Source organism: Phalaenopsis equestris, unplaced genomic scaffold (genome assembly GCF_001263595.1).
Source record: "Phalaenopsis equestris unplaced genomic scaffold, ASM126359v1 Scaffold000800, whole genome shotgun sequence".
Lineage (NCBI taxonomy): Eukaryota > Viridiplantae > Streptophyta > Magnoliopsida > Asparagales > Orchidaceae > Phalaenopsis > Phalaenopsis equestris.
In genome coordinates, this window is record NW_018165240.1 from 379,758 (window position 1) to 398,076 (window position 18,319).

Genomic DNA, 18,319 nt, shown 5'->3' on the forward strand with positions numbered 1-18,319 from the left:
TCTAAGCTTTTACATTTAAACCAATTTTTATAACATAACTTCTTATATTTTATCTTTTCTTGCACATTATTATTCCACCACCAACTATTTTTATTTGTAAATATTTTTTTCTTTTGATTCTCCAAGCACATCTTTTGCTACTTGTTTAATAGTGTTTGTTACTTTATCCCACATAACATTTGTTTCTTCATGAATATCCCAAATTTTGAAATCTTGAATTTTACTCATAAAAATTATTTTATTTGTGTCTTTTAAATTTCTCCATCTAATTCTACGGTGATGAGTAATTGTATTTTTTATTTTACAACTCTTAATCTTAAAATTTAAAACTAATAAACAATGTTGGGTACTTAAATTTTCACTTGGAGTGACTTCCCAATCTTTACAATCGCGACGATCTCTTCTTCTCATAAGAAAATAATCAATTTGTGTTTTATTTGATCCACTCTTATAAGTAATAAGATGTTCATCTTTTTTCTTGAATAAAGTATTAGTAATAACAAAATCATACGCTAAAGCAAAATCTAAAATAGCTCTACCTTCTTCATTAGTTACTCCAAAACCGTAGCCACCATGAATATTTCTGAAATCTTCTACCACTCTACTGACATGTCCATTTAAATCTCCTCCAATAAAAATTGTTTCTTCAAGAGGTATCATTTATATTAAGTCTTCTAAGTCATTCCAAAATTTATCTTTAGACCCTGTATCAAAACCGTAGTCCAAGGAAATCAGTAGCTAAGAGAAAATTGTGTTTGGCTCAAAGAGGATCTTCATAAATATCACTCAAATCCTTTACACAGTTACTGAAGAATAATGGTAGATTTACATGCATAGCACTCAAAAACTTATATACATTTACATTTTTAATATTTAAACTTTAATTTTGACATACGTTTCACCTTATCTTTTCATAGAAAAGAGGTATTTTACCCGTAAAAGATATGTAAATGCATTATTTTGTTGCAGCATAAAACATTTGAGTGTTGTGCATATTTATATGAAAGTTTTAGGTGTTAAATATGTAAATGCAAAGGAATTAAGTGGGTATGCATGCAAATCTTCTTAACTCTCAGATGGTCTGTATTGTATAAATAAAATGAGCAAGTATAGGAACAAGACAAGACTTCGTTACCCAATTATTGCAATTGCTAAGGTTTTGTACTCCAAGCTTTTCAGAAGCTCGAAGAAGTTTTGTGCTCCTTCCTTTTCTACCCCTGCTACCTCCAATGCGGGCGAGGGAGAGGGTCGGCCGAGCGATCCTGGTCGAGAGAAAGAAAGGAGAGCGAGAGGGAGGCGTTCGTTCGAGAGAGACATCGAGCCGAGCGGGGTCTGGTCACGAAGAAGAGAGCGGAGGCAAGCGGCTAGGGCTGTTTGGTGTGCGAAAGTGAGGAGCAGATGAGGGTTTCCGTGCAGAGAGGAGGCGAGCCAAGAGAGAGGAGGCGAGCAGAAGAGGGTTTTGATGTCGAGGGCAGGAGGCGAGGGAAATTATTTCGGTGCTGAGAGGGAGACACGGGCTGCTAGGGTTGTTCGACCAGGAGGGAGGCGAAGCAGGAGAGTCAAGCAGGCGAGGGTCTCGGTGCAGAGGAGAAGGGAGCCGAATGGGAGAGGCGAAGCAGGCGAGAGCTTTGGTGCGGAGGGGAGGCGATGAGCGTGTGCGGAAGAGGCGAAGCAGGCGATTGCTTCGGTGCAGAGGAGAGGTGAGGGGGAGATGAAGTCGGGGGTTGAATGAGGGAGGAGACGAGCCGAGCATGATCTTGTATCCCGGGAATTTCAAAAGGTCCGTTAAGATGCATTGGGCGGGGAATTGATTGACTTCCATGTGTGGAGGAGTTTTACTTGACAAATAATAATCTTTAATTAATTTCAACTAATGTGAGATTAAATGATTTATTTGAATTTTCAAATTTGAAATTTAAAATCATGTGAGCTGGGGTGATAAGCCCATGTTTAGTCCGGATCGAACCCGAGTTGGCCTGAACCCGCACTTCTTATATAATTATTTATTTGCATCGATTTTTTTGTTGTTTGCTCGCGCGCAGAATCATAACAATATGAGTGTTCTTTCTAGCTAAATTCGACGTTTCAGACACGTTCACATGGTCCGTTTTGTATCCGGGGTAATTCTGGACGAGTTCATCGACGGTTGGGCAAAAAATGTGGCAACTTTGTTTTTCTTTGAATTTTAGCTTGCGACAGATCATTTTAAAAATTGATTTTAGTGGTGCGATAAATGTGTAAATTGCAGTGTTCATGAGTGTTCGAGTCTTAAATAATTTACCTAAGGCCTCCTACATTCTGTGGAAACTCATTTTCGGGCCCTCCACATGTTGGTCGTTACCCTTGTAAGTAAAAGTTGAGTGCTTAGGATCACTCATGTGAGGTTTTCACAAAAATGGGTCAAGAAGTGGTTTGGAGTTTTATGTAAGGTGGGTTCCATCACTAGTCCTCTAAGAGGTCAAACTGGGGAAACCTAAGGCTAGATTCTAGGCTCTAGGAGGGGAGAGAAACAAGATCTCACAATGAGGTCAACAGCGGTAAGTTCCTACGTCAATCTCTCGGGGTTGGGGAGCTTCAACTTCATCCATCGAAACTTTTAAGGCAACAGAATTTTGGTAGGAGGTGGCTAGAGTGGGGGCGGATGCTAGGGAACCCTAGGATAGAAATGAAGTTAGGTTTGCCTATGATAGAAATAGAGTTGGGTTAGCTCTGATACTAAATGATATCGGAGAAAAACCCAAACCACAAATAAAATGCGAATAATATTATTGTTGAATTTCTATAGGGTTACAATGACACATACGACAAAACGAAATAATAACAAAGATACAACTACACATAGACCAATTTAGGGCTAGGGAGAAGGAGATGATTGGGTGGTAGAAAGGAAGGGAGGGTTATAATTAGGATAGTAGAAGAGGGTGGAGTGTTGGTGGTACAGTGGGGTTTGCGGCTTGCAACAAGGAACAGGTAGTGGGATTTGTATTAGGTCTGGAAGGCGATTTGACAGTAGCCTTTTTGCTATCCTGGCCTGTCAGCAGCAACAAGCGGACATAAAGAAGGGTTGACGGCTTGTTGAAGGTGAGTCAGAGGGAAGGCAACAAGCTGAGGACTACCGAGCTGCGTGGGAGAAGGGGGTGTGGAAAAATAAATGTCTCGTCAGGGTCGAGCTATAGCTGAAGCATCACTTGGATGCTTGGAGACGGTCACCACTCGGACGAATTATAGCTAGAGCACCTTCTCGCCTTCAGATACAACTTCTGGAAGGGGATGAACACCTCAGAGCCAATAGCTGAATTTAACAAATCATCCAAAAATCTCCTCTTACCTCAGAAAATAACACCTATATAAAGAGGGGATTAGTAGATAAAATAGATAAATAGTATGATAGGAAAGATATATTATAGGCAAGGAGAGGTTTAGGAAAAAAGTAGAAAAAGGAAGGAATTGTAATGGAACAGCATCAGGAAAGGAAAGGAGATGAAATGAATTAAATAGGAAAGGGGGGTCGCGATTACTGTAATAGCTACAATACCTCGTACTGCGTGCGGTAAGCTCCCGAGTCAGCTAGCCACTTGGAGCATAGAGCAACCATTTTCATCTTTTGCGTATTTTCTATAGGTGATATTTTGTTCAAAAGTTATGTTTCTTACTCAAAATAAGACCAACATTTTTAAATAAGACACCATTTAGAGATTTTGCTCTCATTTTGTGAAGACTTAATGATTTCATTAAAGTTTTTTCATAAAGGGCTATCTGACAATGGATGAAATTTAATTTAGTAGAATTTAATAAATCTTATAAATCCGAATTTAGTAAATTTTGAAAGGATCAAATCTAAAAAAAATATTCGATAAGAGATTTAGTAAATTCAGTTAAATCATATCAATCTATTTGAGAACTTTTGTCAGGATTTATAAGTCTGTTTTGTTTGTTAGAATAAAAAATCATAAATAAATTTTGATTATTTTTTACTATGATAAAAATTAATAATATAATTTAACTAAAATTTATTTTTAATTATGCTAATTAATAACTATATATTCACTAAAGTAACTAGTTATTAATAAGAATTTCATTATAATAGTTTAACGTTTATAATTTAATAATTAAGTAGTTATTAATTATATTAATCAGTACTTATAAATTTATTAAATAAATGAAAAATTAATTTTATTTTTATTAATTAATTATTGAATGATTATGTATAAATTTATCTGATTAATTAATCTAATAATATAATAATTAATTATTGAGTACTAATCAATTAAATTATTAAAATTAACTTAAATAAAATTATATTAATACCACAAACTGTCTTATCCCTTTCCTCTCTAATCGAAACTCTCGTGTACATCAGTCTCTTTCTCTCAATCTCTTATGCTCTACTCGAAACCCCCACCCATGTCCCTCCCCTCGGTTTCGCCCAAAACCATTGCATTCATGACCGAACGCTCACAATGCAGTTGCGATTAGGGCTAGCTAAGAAGGCAATCCCTGGATTTTTGCATACAAAAACCACCAAAAGTCTTATCTATCTTCTTCTGCTTCGCCCCTCCCCGAAACCATTGAGCAAGGCGAGCCTTTTCACTCCATTCTTTCTATTCGCCCTTTCCGTATTTACTAAATCCAACGAACAGTAGGATTTAGCAATCCTAGATTTACGGCTGAAATTCATGAACTTCAGATTTATCATATCAACAACTTTATTTTGTTTAAACTGATTGTCTCGCAAGATTTAGCTTAAATCCATGTTAAATTTTGATCTAAATCCATGACCCGACTGGCCCTAACATAAATTATTATGAATTACTCTTATGTGATGAGAGAAAATTGTTGCTTAAGGTTAATTTATTGTTGTCGAATGTTTAGCATATAGTACAGGGATTTTGATTTTAAATTGGGAAAATGTAAGATATTTAGTTTAGAGCCGATGGTGGGACGACAAACTACAAACTGATCTATATTTTATGATTTTGTAGTCCTAAGTTATCATAGAGTCTGATCTACTGTATAATATGTGGTAGTTGACCCAACTTCATTGATTAATTCTTTTTGAATTTACTTAATGACTCTTGTTGATATCAATGATTGTGATGTTTAAGGGGGCACTATAAACTTGGGTAAATGTTTATTTAAGAGAACAATTTCAAACCAAACTTAATTTATAGACGGCTTGTTGGTATGTCAGGTGATATCATGATTTATAACTTAAGGTTGAGCCATTGACACTTTCCGGTTTTGGCCGTGACTATAATTCAATGACCTTATTTTGTGGCTAACCACTTAAGTCAAGGGCCTTGGTCGTAGCCGTACTTTTGTTATGCCATATTTAAACGAAATTATTCTTCAGATTGCATGTATTATTTTTTCTAGCTTGAGATTTTTTAGATTAATTATAAAGATACTTTTAAGATGACATTTAATTTTGTGAGCTTATGCTATCATAAATTTATTATCTTCATCAAATTAATTTGGTCGGTGGATGGATTTCTTTGGAATTTTTTTTATATGTTATAATTTCTTGGGTTTTTTTTTTTTTTTAGGGTTCAAGCTTGAAATAGTTTGCTTTGGAGTTCAGGTATTTGAAAATCGGACATTCTCTTGTTGAAATTTTTAGTCAACATGAATGACTTCATTTTGTTGATTTGAAGTTCAAGTTGTCTTGTTAGATATGTGGTGCCCAAATCACCCCATGAAGATCAGTGTGTGGGGACAGGTCTGGCCAATTAAAAATTTTAAGCCAGAAGAATTGATAATTGGTTTTGTTAGGCCAGTTCTTAATTTTTTGGGTCATACTGTTGTAGGGAAGAACTGGAAGGTTTTTAAGATTGAGCAAGTTGTCCTTGCTTAATTATATCATATTATTATGATTCAACAATTACAATGGATTCTTCTTGAAAGTAGCTCATGATTTTGTAGGCTGCATATTATTTAATAGCTGGCTAGAATTGCTGGTAGCCTATTTGTCAAATTATAAAGTATTATTTTTTATGATTATTCTACAGTTGCTCACATATTTCCAAATTTATGAAACATCATGTTGATTCTGAGGTGTATGCTTGTTATTTTAGTCTCTTGCAGTTGTTACTCTTGGAGACAAGCAAATGGCACAAAGGATTGATAATCTTGTTGACACAGAGGATGCAAAGAGGTTTTATCTTCAGGTTTGTTTCATAATCGTCTTTCCAGTTTTCATAATTGTACATGGTGATCTTATTCGGAATTTGCTTTTAATGTTCAATTCCTTTGTATTTGATTGTTTGTGGCAATGAGAATTTTAACTTTTATTTCTAGTATTATCATTAAATGCTATGTTCTTGTTATTTTCAACATATTTTTGAGGGTTGTTTGTCATTTTCTCACAATTGGATGTGTCAGCAAATCGGCCATGCTACAAGAATTTTAACTTTTATTTCTAGTATTATCATTAAATGCTATGTTCTTGTTATTTTCAACATATTTTTGAGGGTTGTTTGTCATTTTCTCACAATTGGATGGCCATGCTACAAGCTTTTAACTTAGAGTTAATTTAGTCCTTTTGCTTCACGTGAACATGCTACAAGCTTTTAATTTATATTTAATTTAGTCCTTTTGCTTCACATGACTCACGAAGTAAATAAGGCATAATTTAGGTTTGGATTAAGTTCTAAATAGGTGGTTATTAGGATTATCTTATTTGCTTGTTTATATGATTGGCTGCATTGTTTGGATGAGGCTAATAATAATGATGATGGTAATGACGTCTCTTATGTGCTATACGGTGACTTCATTTTCATTACTATCATAGCCTGAGGCAGCAAGTTTTGTTGCATGATTAGTAAGTTGTTCTGGATTATTACATCGTCTCGAATGCCCTTCATTGAAGGTTTTTAATATTGTTTGACGAATGCATCCAATCATTCCACTTCTAGATTTTGTGATGTTGTGTTTAGCAGATTCGTGCATTATTGGATAACAAGAAGTTAAGAGGAAAATGTGGAAGCCTGTTAAGAGGGGCAACATGCTTGCTACAAATTTTGATTATTGTTTCCTTCATTTATTGCATTAGGTTTATGGTAGCTAATTCTTCTTGAATTTTATACTTAGGCGATTACTTGCAAATCTTTTTATCTTTGGGCTTAATTTGTTCTTCTTTAAATGCTTTGGACTGAGGGGAATTCATATATGTGAGTAATGCTAAGAATTTGAGAGAATTGGTTGAATACTTTATGCCAACAATTGTGTAATGTTTATATAATCTTAGAAGAGTTTCAAATAGAAAGCATGCAAAACTTGAGAAAAGTAAACACAAAATAATTATGATATTCTATGATGATAAGAAGGGTATGGGGATCCCCATATATCAATAAGGTGACAACATGAGAAGAAAAGTGCGTGGAAGCCTTGGTGAGTGTGGGTCTCCACTGGAGGAAATTATGTAGATGTTTCACTCCCCTTCAATTGAATGAATTTGATGTCTTTCATTCTGAGTTTACCTGATATTTTTTTTAGGATTGCCCCGAAAATCTTTTGGTGAAATTGTTATTATATTGATTTTAAGAATGTGTAATATCCTAAAATTAACCTCCTATCAATCATAGAACCTACTTAATCTGTATTTTAGTATATGCTTCAAGTGTTGTATCCTTTATTTATTTATTAATTTATTGAATAAAATCATTTTTACTCAGGTTTCTCTTCAATTATTGTAGATTTATATATCTTATTCTTAAGATTGATTTTATAGAATTGTGTGTGAATTAAGTCATTAACCTAATGGCTTGAGTGGTGTCAAATTTAGTATATGATAAGTAGATAAGTCTTCCCATTAGTCTTGTATAGGAGATTTTTGTTTTTGTTATCTTTTAAATCATTTCTAAGTTTGTGATTAAATTTTGTAGGGCTCTCGATAAATTTCTATCCCAACTTACCTGTTTATTTTATAGGTTTGCTACTTATCCTTTGATGATATGAAGACTTCATGTCTAGAGTTGACAACTTTAGGGGGTGTTTGGTAGGACAATTTTAATGGGATTTAAGTGAGGATTTAACGTAAATCCACCAAACATCATAAAGAGGTTAGATAAATCCACCAAACATCATAAAGAGGTTAGATAAATCCACCGTTAAGTTAAATCTAATTTTTACTTGTTCCATTTATTAAATCCAGATTTAGTAAACCCACTTATTATTTGGATTTAACGGATTTAGTTTGGGAAAAAAATATTTTCAAATAAATTTATGCCAAACACATCAAATGAATTTAACTGGTTTTAATATTAATCGAACCAAACATTATTTCAGATTTAATAATTTTTAGATTCATAAATCTGGATTTATCGAATTTTCTAAATCCGATTTAACTTATATCTGACTTTCAGCCAAACACCCTCTTAATGAAAACAAAGTACTTTAGCTTGTCTAATTCCTTAACTTGAAATTATATCTGCTTTTTTTTCTTCAATTCCTCATTCCTTATAAGTCATAACCTTTCATGATAATCTTACCAGTATAAACTAGTAGTCTTGAGATCCTCTCTGAAGTCCTTTCTTTCACAAATAATGTTTGATCTTGTTGACTTTGTTTGTAACATATTAAGCATATCTCCTTGAACCTATAGAGATTGTTCCAACCCTTACATTATCGTTTTAACCTTGCATAGTTTTTTTTTTTTCGTCTCTGAGCCAAATTATAGTGAAACTATAGTGGGGCCTTTAATACAGATCATCATGTAAAATTTTTTTCATATAAAGTTCTTGTATATTTTCAATTTTTTTTAGCTACTAAAGGTAAGAAAACTTAATAATTTTAATTTTAGTAACTCAGTAAATATTTTAACTTAATCAATCTCAGATGCTTAGGAGAGTAGATGTTTTAGATTTGACTTGTGTTAAGAAAGGTAGAGGTAGACCTAGGAAGACTTGGGCTTATTGTATAAAAAACGATTTTAATTTACTAGAACTAAATGAAAATATGACACTAAATAGGATGCAATGGAGAAAAAGGATTCATGTAGCCGACCCCGCGTAGTGGGATTAAGGCTTTGTTGTTGTTGTTGTTGTAATCAATCTCATATGCTTGAATGTAGCCTTTGGCCACTTGTTTAGTTTTATATCTTTCTTGTGAACTGTTAGATTTATATTTTGTGGTAAAAAATATCCTCGTTCCATTCATTTATTTTTTTGTGGTTGCTTTTTCATTTATAATATTTTTTTTTTTAAAGGTCTTTTTCCTTTTCCTCATAGCATTATTTAAATTCATATTATGTAAGGCTTTATAAATCTTTTTCAGGAATAGAAATAATATGCAGGCTAGTAAGAAATGATTGATCATTATGGGAGAATTTTTCGTATTGGAAACATTAATGTGAGATATTATTTGTGAAGTTCTTGTATTTTTTATTTGTAGGCTCAATGGTTTCCTTCCTCAACAGATTCATTGATAAGTTATTTTTTTTATTGGACTTACATAGATTGGGATGCCTTTTTTTATTAGTTAATATTTAATGGTTAGGAAATATTTTCCCTATAGGCCCAACATGTGTTGGAGTTTGTAGATGAATCAATTTTAGTTGGTTTTTTGGCTTGAACCATGCTAGAATTGAAATTAAGAGCTTGCTTGGCTTATATCAAGATTGGATTGTCATGATCCAACCGATGCTTAGAATTAACTAAGGCGGGAACAACGATCAGACGGTGTTAACATCTAACTATCCACATTTTTAAAACTTTCAATACATATAAAAGAGTCACTAATCCACAAAGTGCAATAATTTTTAAAACATCCAAAAATAACATCTTAAGTCAGTATCGAACCTAGCAATAATGGTCCTTCTCAAGTAAACAAAGTCTCCCCAATCAGACATATCCACTAAAATTTTTCTTCTTCTGAAAGAAAATATTAAATGTAACTGTAAGTATAATTTAGCGAGTAACTATAATCTAATATGCATTAAATTTTTTTATTCTATGTTATGCTATGCATGAATGACTAAAAGAAAAAATGAATGACTAAAAGAAAAATTGAGTAAATTTTATTAAAACTTTTACTTTAGCCCTTCCCGTTCCACTTTAAGTAATTACCGTTTTTAACTTTTTTTTAAAGTCATAACGGGATTACCGTCATACCCGAATATATCCTAAAAAATGTGCTCGAATGCACCCTCAAAATGAGTCTGAAAACACCTAAAAAATATACCTGAATGTACCCTCAAATTGGCAACTACCGCAGAGTTGGATTACTGACAACTAGCACAGAGTTGGAGCTGTAGTAGTTGCTGCCCAACAAGATTGTGATACGGCTTTTTGAGACTCAAGGTTCTTGTGGCATGTAGTTTGTTTGTCCTGAGACACGCAACAGCTCGATTATTTTTTTTCTATTTTTCTAAACAATAGGATTAGGTTTTAATAACTTTGTTTAATTTGATATTTTGGAATTAAAAATTAAAACTTTTTAATAATCTCTTAAAATTATATGCTTTTCCCTATTCAGATAATGCAGAGGCACGCCACCTCTTTCAAGGCATATTCCTTTGTTGTTACATGTGAGGTATTAGCCTCATTGCATTTTTTTGAGCGCCTTAAGTTGGGGCATATCTCAAATTGTGTAATTTAAACCTTGTTATGACCTCGTTTATTCAAATTGCATTAATTATATACTAAATATTATTGCCAATAATACGTGCATAACATACTAGCTTAAGCAGGTTTCTGCGCTTGCGTGTGTTCACTCCCAGCCTTTTTCCTGCATTGACCCAATGATGCCTGTCCTCTCTCGAGATCATTGGTGTCTTCAATGCCCCATGTGTTTGTTTCTTCGGCCTTCCGTTGTAGTTTTTAACCGTACTTTCATTGTTGATTGTTTCTTCTTGTTCTTTATCTTTGATATTAGTAGGCTTTAATGCCAACAACCAGCTTGTGATATTTTTAGATGCTTTATTTTTTGAATTAGCAATTGGCTTCTCACTTTCCCTGTATTGTGTGCATAATGGGTTCAGATGATGTTTTCATCGGCCATTCATTGCCATCTTATGTTTCATTTTTGTTCACGTTTAATCATCTTCACCATTTTTTATTAATCATGTCTCTTGTGCTTGTACTAAGCCCTATTTCTCTCATTTATTCATTTGTTGATTTTGCTAATGGGATGTCTTCTTTGTGGGTTGAATTCTTCTACTCGATTTCTCTTTTTTTTTTTTTAACATGGAGGATCTACTCAATACACGTATTCCATTACCATTTTTGGTAACCTCACTATCATTTTTTAGAGTCCTGTATGTCAAGTTCCGATCCAGGAGCTTAGAATCAAAGGATGGAGCAGGCGATTCATTGATGGTGTCACGTCAGTCTAATATATACAACAATTTGCCATTAACAACCATCCAAACGATAAAGGGTCATGAATTCACAAAATATCTAATACAGCGGCCAAATAAAATAGTAAAATATCTAGTTGCTGTAACAATTTCAATAAAGAGATTTAATATACGATAAAATGATTTTTTTTCTAACACTTATTGTCACTAGCTCATCTTCTTCTGCAAACAAACTCTCTCATTTCAGTCATTTAATTTAATGGAGCTTTTCCTGAAATAAGCAGTTAAACAATATATTAATTTTAGAATAACTTAGTGAATAATTATAATTTGTCTATATACTAAAATTCCATGCATATACTCTGGCACATATACTATTGAAAAATGATGATTGGATGTTAAAATTTTATTTAATTCGCATTTTATTTAATTAGAACATTTTTAACAATTTTAATTTCATTTCATTCAAGTCATTTCAGAAACACCGTTTAAAATATTGTACCAATTAAGGTACAACTTTTTTTCACTTCTATTTTTTTTCAATTTAATTTAATTTAGTTTAATATTTTTTGCACGTATATAATAATATACTCAGTTATTATCATAAGGGAATGACTCCTCTGATAGACGTATACATTTATTTTATTTGTTTTTTCATTAATTATATTCAGTCATTAAAATATTTGCTAAACTTTCATCATGAATGCCACATATGAAATATTTGTAAAACATTAAATACTCATTTAATTTGCCTATACTATCATAGTTTAATCTTTGAAAACATGAATGCATTTTAAATATAAAAGAATTTATTATAAATATAGAAGTAATTACTAGAGCTGTTACTTGTGTATGAACACAAGTAAGATTGACCAAGCACTTTCCTATTTCAATTGGATTACGTCAAGGATTGGCATTAAGCCCATATAATTTTTGTTTAGTTATGGATTTTCTTCCTGAACATTGTCATTGTCGGATCCCAAGCCCCATATGAGAATAGTGGAAGCTTGCACAAGGTAGTCAATTGAAATAGGAAAAGAGAAGTCCTTCGGAGAGTTTTAGAGAAGAAAGGTGTTGATATGACTTTTATTCAAGTCATTAAAGATATGTATATTGAAGCTGCTACTTTTACTGGAACAGAAGAAGGATTGACCAAGTATTTTCTTATTTCAGTTGGATTACATCAAAGATCGACTTTAAACATATATCTATTGCTTGAATTATGGATGCTCTTACTGGACATTTAAAAGAGGATGTACCTTGGTGTATGATTTTCGCATTATTATGTAATATTATGTCAAATCTGTAAACCCAGAAAAAATTGATTTATGGAGGTCTACATTGGAGTTTAAAGGCCTTCGTTTGAGTAGATCTAAAACTGAATACATGGAATATAATTTTAGTAGTAGCTCTAGTGGCGGAGTTGTAACTATGGGTGATCAAATCATTAAAGGTTTTGTACCTTTTAAATATCTTGGGTCTATTACTCAAAGTGATGGTTATATTGATGGGGACGTTATTAGTAGAATTCAAGTTCGTTGGTTGAAGTGGAGGAATGCATTGGGCCTATTTTGTGAATGAAAAGTACCACTTAGACTGAAAGGATAATTTTATAAGATGGTGGTGAGACTTGCAATGCTTTATGGCGCAGAATGTTGGCCTTTAAAAGAGAAGCATAAAACAAAGTTAAGTGTTGCTGAGATGAGAATGCTTAGGTGGATGAGTGGCTTGACACATAGAGACAAAATGCGAAATGAATATATCCGTGATAGGGTTTGTTTAGCTTCAGTGGTGGACAAGATTAGAGAGAGTCGTCTTAAGATGGTTTTGTCACAGTAAACGGTTATCATCTAATGATCCGGTTAGGAGAGTAGATGTTTTAGATTCGACTTGTGTTAAGAAATACAAAGGTAGTCCTTAAAAGACTTGAGCATATTGGATAAAAAATGGTCTTAATCTATTAGAATTAAATGAAATTAGGACACAATGAAGAAAAAGGATACATGCAGCCGACCCCACTTAGTGGGATAAAGGCTTGTTGTTGTTGTTGTATGGATATTCTTACTGGACATTTACGAGAGGATATACCTTGGTGTATGATTTCTGCTAATGATATCCTTCTTGTGGATAAGACTTAAATTATGGAGCTCAACTTTAGAGTCTAAAGAGTTTCATTTGAGTAGATCTAAAACTGAATTCATGGAATGTAATTTTTTCAGTAGTAGATCTTGTGGCGGGGTTGTAACAATGGATGAAAAAGTCATTAAAAGGAGAACGTTTTAAATATCTCGAGTTTATTGTTTGAAGTGATGATGTTATAGATGAGGTTGTTATTAGTAGAATTTAAGTTTGATGGTTGAAGTGGAGGAATGCATCGGGCCTATTGTGGGATAGAAAAGTACTGCTTAAACTTAAAAGAAATTTTTAGAAGATGTTGGTGAGATCTGCAATGCTTTATTGAGAAAAATGTTGGCCTATAAAAGGGAGCAAAAAGTTAAGTGTTGTTGAGATAAGAATGCTCAAGTGGATGAGTGGCTTTACACTTAGAGACAAAATGCGAACGAATATATTCGTGAAAGGGTTGGAGTAGCTCTAATGGCAGACATGATTAGAGAGAGTTGCCTTAGATAGTTTGGTCACATTAAACATCGACCATCTGATGACCCACTTACGAGAGTAGATGTTTTAGATTTGGCGTATGTTAAGAAAAGTAAAGGTGACCTAAAAAGACTTGGGCTTGTTGTATAAAAATAATCTTAATCTATTAGAAATAAATAAAACCATGACACTCAGTAGGATACAATGGAGAAAGGGTTTCATGTTGCTGATGTCACTTAGTGGGATAAAGGCATGTTTTTGTTGTTTGTTGTAGAAAAGTAATTACTTACCTTAACCTTTGAATTGATATGTTATACTTAGTCATTAGCATCTACCTCCCTAGTTTTAACACTTGTAAATATATAATTATAAGGTAAATATTTACGTTGATTTTCTTTGAGAAATTATTATTTAATTTTATCCCTTGCTTTTCTATTTAAACTTTAACTTTATATCATTATATATTCACTAATATATAAAATATTCCTTACCGACTTGATTATTTTATTTACCAATTTAAGCCCTCCATCATCATAAAACAATTGTGCAAAATCTTATTATAAAGTTTTATTTTTCACTATTTTATGATTGTGTGCGCGCGCGCGCGTGTGCGTGCTCGTTTGTTTGTTATTTCATATTTTGTTTTCTTGAAGATGCAAAAAGTGCAAAAAAGGTGCATCTTCAATCCCTCGGATTTGTCCTTACGCATATTTGATTCCTGATATATGATATGATTTAGTATTTTCACCCTCCAAATTTGCTACAAAACAAAGCTTTGTTATGGGTCAGCATGAAGCATATCAAATTTTAAATGTCAATTTTGTGTGAAATATCTATTACTGTTTCTTGTTCTTTGGAAAAATGATACCTTTGTCAATGGTAACTTTTAAATTGAAATTTTTTCTCAGCTTATTAATTGATTTTCTATCTGAATTTTATATTTCGTTGAATTTGACAGTACTTCAATGATTCATTTGGCAGTACTCGTTTCCTCCATCTTCTGTTGGTGAAGTTGGGCGAATTGGTGCACCTAACAGGAGGGAAATTGGTCATGGAATGCTTGCTGAGAGAGCGCTGGGACCTATCTTACCCTCTGAGGAGGATTTTCCTTACACTATTCGTGTTGAAAGTACCATTACTGAAAGTAATGGTTCCTCCAGGTAATTTTATCTTCCTTTTATTAATCCCTCCTCGTATGTTGGAGTGATTTATTGTTTAATTAATCATGTTTGCTTGGCTCTGTTCTCTATCTCTTTTGCATGGTGCTGCTGCCATGACTTTGCTTTTCTAAAGACTGACCATTTCAATTTATTCACCAGCATGGCATCTGTTTGTGGAGGTTGCCTAGCGCTTTTAGATGCTGGAGTTCCTCTTAAATCCTCTGTTGCTGGAATAGCAATGGGTTTAGTCTTAGAGACTGAAGAATTTGGTGGAGATGGAACACCATTGATACTTTCTGATATTAGTGGATCTGAAGATGCATCTGGTGACATGGATCTCAAGGTCTAATGGTTGTAATTGTTTATCGCGCTTATGTTTATTGAGATATATGATTAATGTAGTTACGTGTGAGATTTTTTTGAATGCTCTTAAGCTGTTATCTTATGTTGGAAGTAAACGACTTACATATTCTATTAGAAAGTATTATATTTACTTGACTCAAAAGATCTCTAAATATTTATTTGTTTTGCTTATTATATATTTTCTATTTTTCTGATTTTCTAATTTTGTGGGATTCCTAATTTAAAGGAATTCTAGTTTCCTAATTTGTGGACTGGCTATGCCAGCCACTTTATTACGTAGTAAGATGTAATTTTTTATTATATAAGAATAGAAATCTTTCTCAAAAACTCCTCATCTTATATGTTTCGTAATGTGGCTATTCAGGTTGCTGGTAATGAGAACGGAATTACTGCTTTCCAGATGGACATAAAGGTTAAAGTTTCACTTTATACCGGTTGTAGTTGATTGTTTTTAAATAAAAATTATTTTCATTTAAGTTGATGCTTCTTTTCATAATAAGTAGGAAGTCTGCGTACCTTTGGGATTTTTTTTATATTATTGCTGTTTATCTTCCAGTTGAACTTTTGCAGACTGCAGGAATCACTTTACCAGTGTTGGAAAAAGCACTTTTTCAAGCAAAAGATGGGCGGCGTCATGTCCTTCGTATGTTTACAAACTTCAGAATAGTGCTGTAATTTATTCTATTAGTGATGAAAGACCACTACTTTCCTGTGCTTTTCATTGGGTCAGTTGACTTTATTGTGCATTCCGTTTTTTAACTGTGGCATTTTTTAAAATCTAGTAAATCTCATTTTAATCTGAAATAAAATACCCTCGCGTCCATGTTCACGGCAAGCAGCTGGTTGTCTTTAACTGATAGCTAGGGGGATCTGGGCTGATGTTCACAGTGCAGTTGTTCTATGCAATGTGTTGATGAAAGATGTCTTAATTTCTTGAAATTTTAATAAAGGTCTACTATGCAACACAGAAATTATGAAACTAGCACATGAAACGTTACAATTTGTGAATTCTCTATTTTAAACATTCGTTACTTTTGATGGCAATTGAAAGTATGAAGAGATTCAATTTTGATACTGATCCATTAGTCTTCTAGTATTAAAAAGAAAAAGTATGGAAATTCAAAATCAAGAATACTATTTAAGAGTGGAAATTTATCTATTTGTTGAAACCCATATTATGTTCTATTTGAATAAAGTCAATCACATATGCAAATAATAAAAACATTTAAAGAAAGGGAAGAGGTTACCAAATGAGGCATTTCCCTTTACTCCGATATAAACTTTCATGGAAATATTCAACAGTATTAGAAACCCTTTTTCAGAACCGAAGTAGATATTTATTTTTCTTAAAGCCGAAGGCTGCTGCTTATAATAAGATTTCTTCTGAGTATTCTCAAGAAGAAAGAAAAATAGATTGACCTCAAAGTTGGTCTCAATGTCCAAGTCCCGCTCAAAGCTGTTGCACATTAGTTGTTCTAGTCATGCAACTTTGTATGCCAAGTAGATCCTCAACTAGGATGCTAAAATTTTATGCATGGCTTTTGCAAAATCGTCTAATGACTCCATGATGCTGGAGTTGTTTTCCCTTTTACGATGCGGGAAGGGTTTCCCGTCTATATTGGGCAAACTCTTAAAACAGCAAACGGGATACAGTTCTTTTTTCTATGATCTGGTAAACAGTTTCCAGTTCTTTTTTCTATGGTCTGGTCCACAGTTTCCACCCCTTATAATCTCAGCTACCTTAATTAGCACTATTATTAAGGCCAATTGCTTGGAGAATTATATATTTGTTTGTTTTGGACTGGTTGGAATAGTTTTCTGGTTTTGATTTATGCTAGGTTGAGATTTCTTCACAGATTTTTCTTCTTTGTTCTGTTGTAAATGTGTGTTTACAAGTGATGTGTCTATCTCTTGTTAGAACACAGGTGGTGGATCTTCCTGATGTTTGTACTGATTTGCTGCTCATCGCCGAACACGGATTTCTTGCCATCCTGTACATTACACAGCAGTTGCTGCCTATTTTTCCTTTATGGCTTTGTTGAATCAACATTCTTTACTTCCTTCATCCTACACCAACCGAATACTCATATTGATCCTATTACATCATCTAAGGATTATAGAATGGTGTCATTTGGTATCAAAACCAAATCCTAATATTGATTTCTCACCCTGGCCCTAAATCTTCAAAATATAATGTTTCTGACTCCACTAAAATTTGTCCCTACACCCACACCTAACTCTAAACCCACCCTCGACCAGCTTTTAGCTCAACAGTCCTACTCTAATTGAAATCCTAAGGCAAGGAGCAAGTTTTCATGCTGCCAAAGAGAAACTCTGAAAGGTGTTTAGGAGCTTATCATGGAAGATGTGTAAGAAAAAATCTTTCAATCACAACGAAAACTTGTTAATTTTAAAAGCAGGTAACATGGGAAAATCACCCACTTAAAATCTTTTTCACCATTATGCCTCAGACGATGAATAGTTAAAATTAATGCTATGTCTGTTCGACTTGGAGTATAAAAGAAGCGCGGGTGACTATGAAGTGAAGGTTGATTTTTTTTATGGTCATATGGATAGAGAAAAATTCAATGTGGGGCTTTAGACAGTGTAATTGGTAATTGAGTGCAAGGATGTTCCTTCTGACTAGAGGGTGAAGCTAGCTGCCATTAAAAAAGGAGTGATTTCCTATGGCTAAAGAATTTGAAGTGCTAGATCAACTTGAAGGAAAAGGCAAGATCACAATCTTGTCCAATATAATGACAGAGATGCAACTGAAGTAACCCCTACTGCCCCACATACATGATATATATATACATACATACATATATATATATACATACATATATATATACATATATATATATATACATACATATATATATATATATATATATACATACAT

General features: G+C 33.3%; 1 protein-coding gene across 3 annotated transcripts in view; it reads left to right on the plus strand.

Moving 5' to 3' along the window:
• Positions 1-18,319, plus strand: part of LOC110031274 (probable polyribonucleotide nucleotidyltransferase 1, chloroplastic) — a 100,980-nt gene that overhangs the window by 63,581 nt on the left and 19,080 nt on the right. For all 3 annotated transcript variants that reach the window (XM_020734389.1, XM_020734388.1, XM_020734390.1), the window contains exons 13-17: positions 6,075-6,167; positions 14,876-15,054; positions 15,214-15,397; positions 15,782-15,829; positions 15,988-16,060. In XM_020734389.1, coding sequence (XP_020590048.1) covers positions 6,075-6,167; positions 14,876-15,054; positions 15,214-15,397; positions 15,782-15,829; positions 15,988-16,060 — 577 coding nt within the window. The remainder of the gene's footprint in view (positions 1-6,074; positions 6,168-14,875; positions 15,055-15,213; positions 15,398-15,781; positions 15,830-15,987; positions 16,061-18,319) is intronic.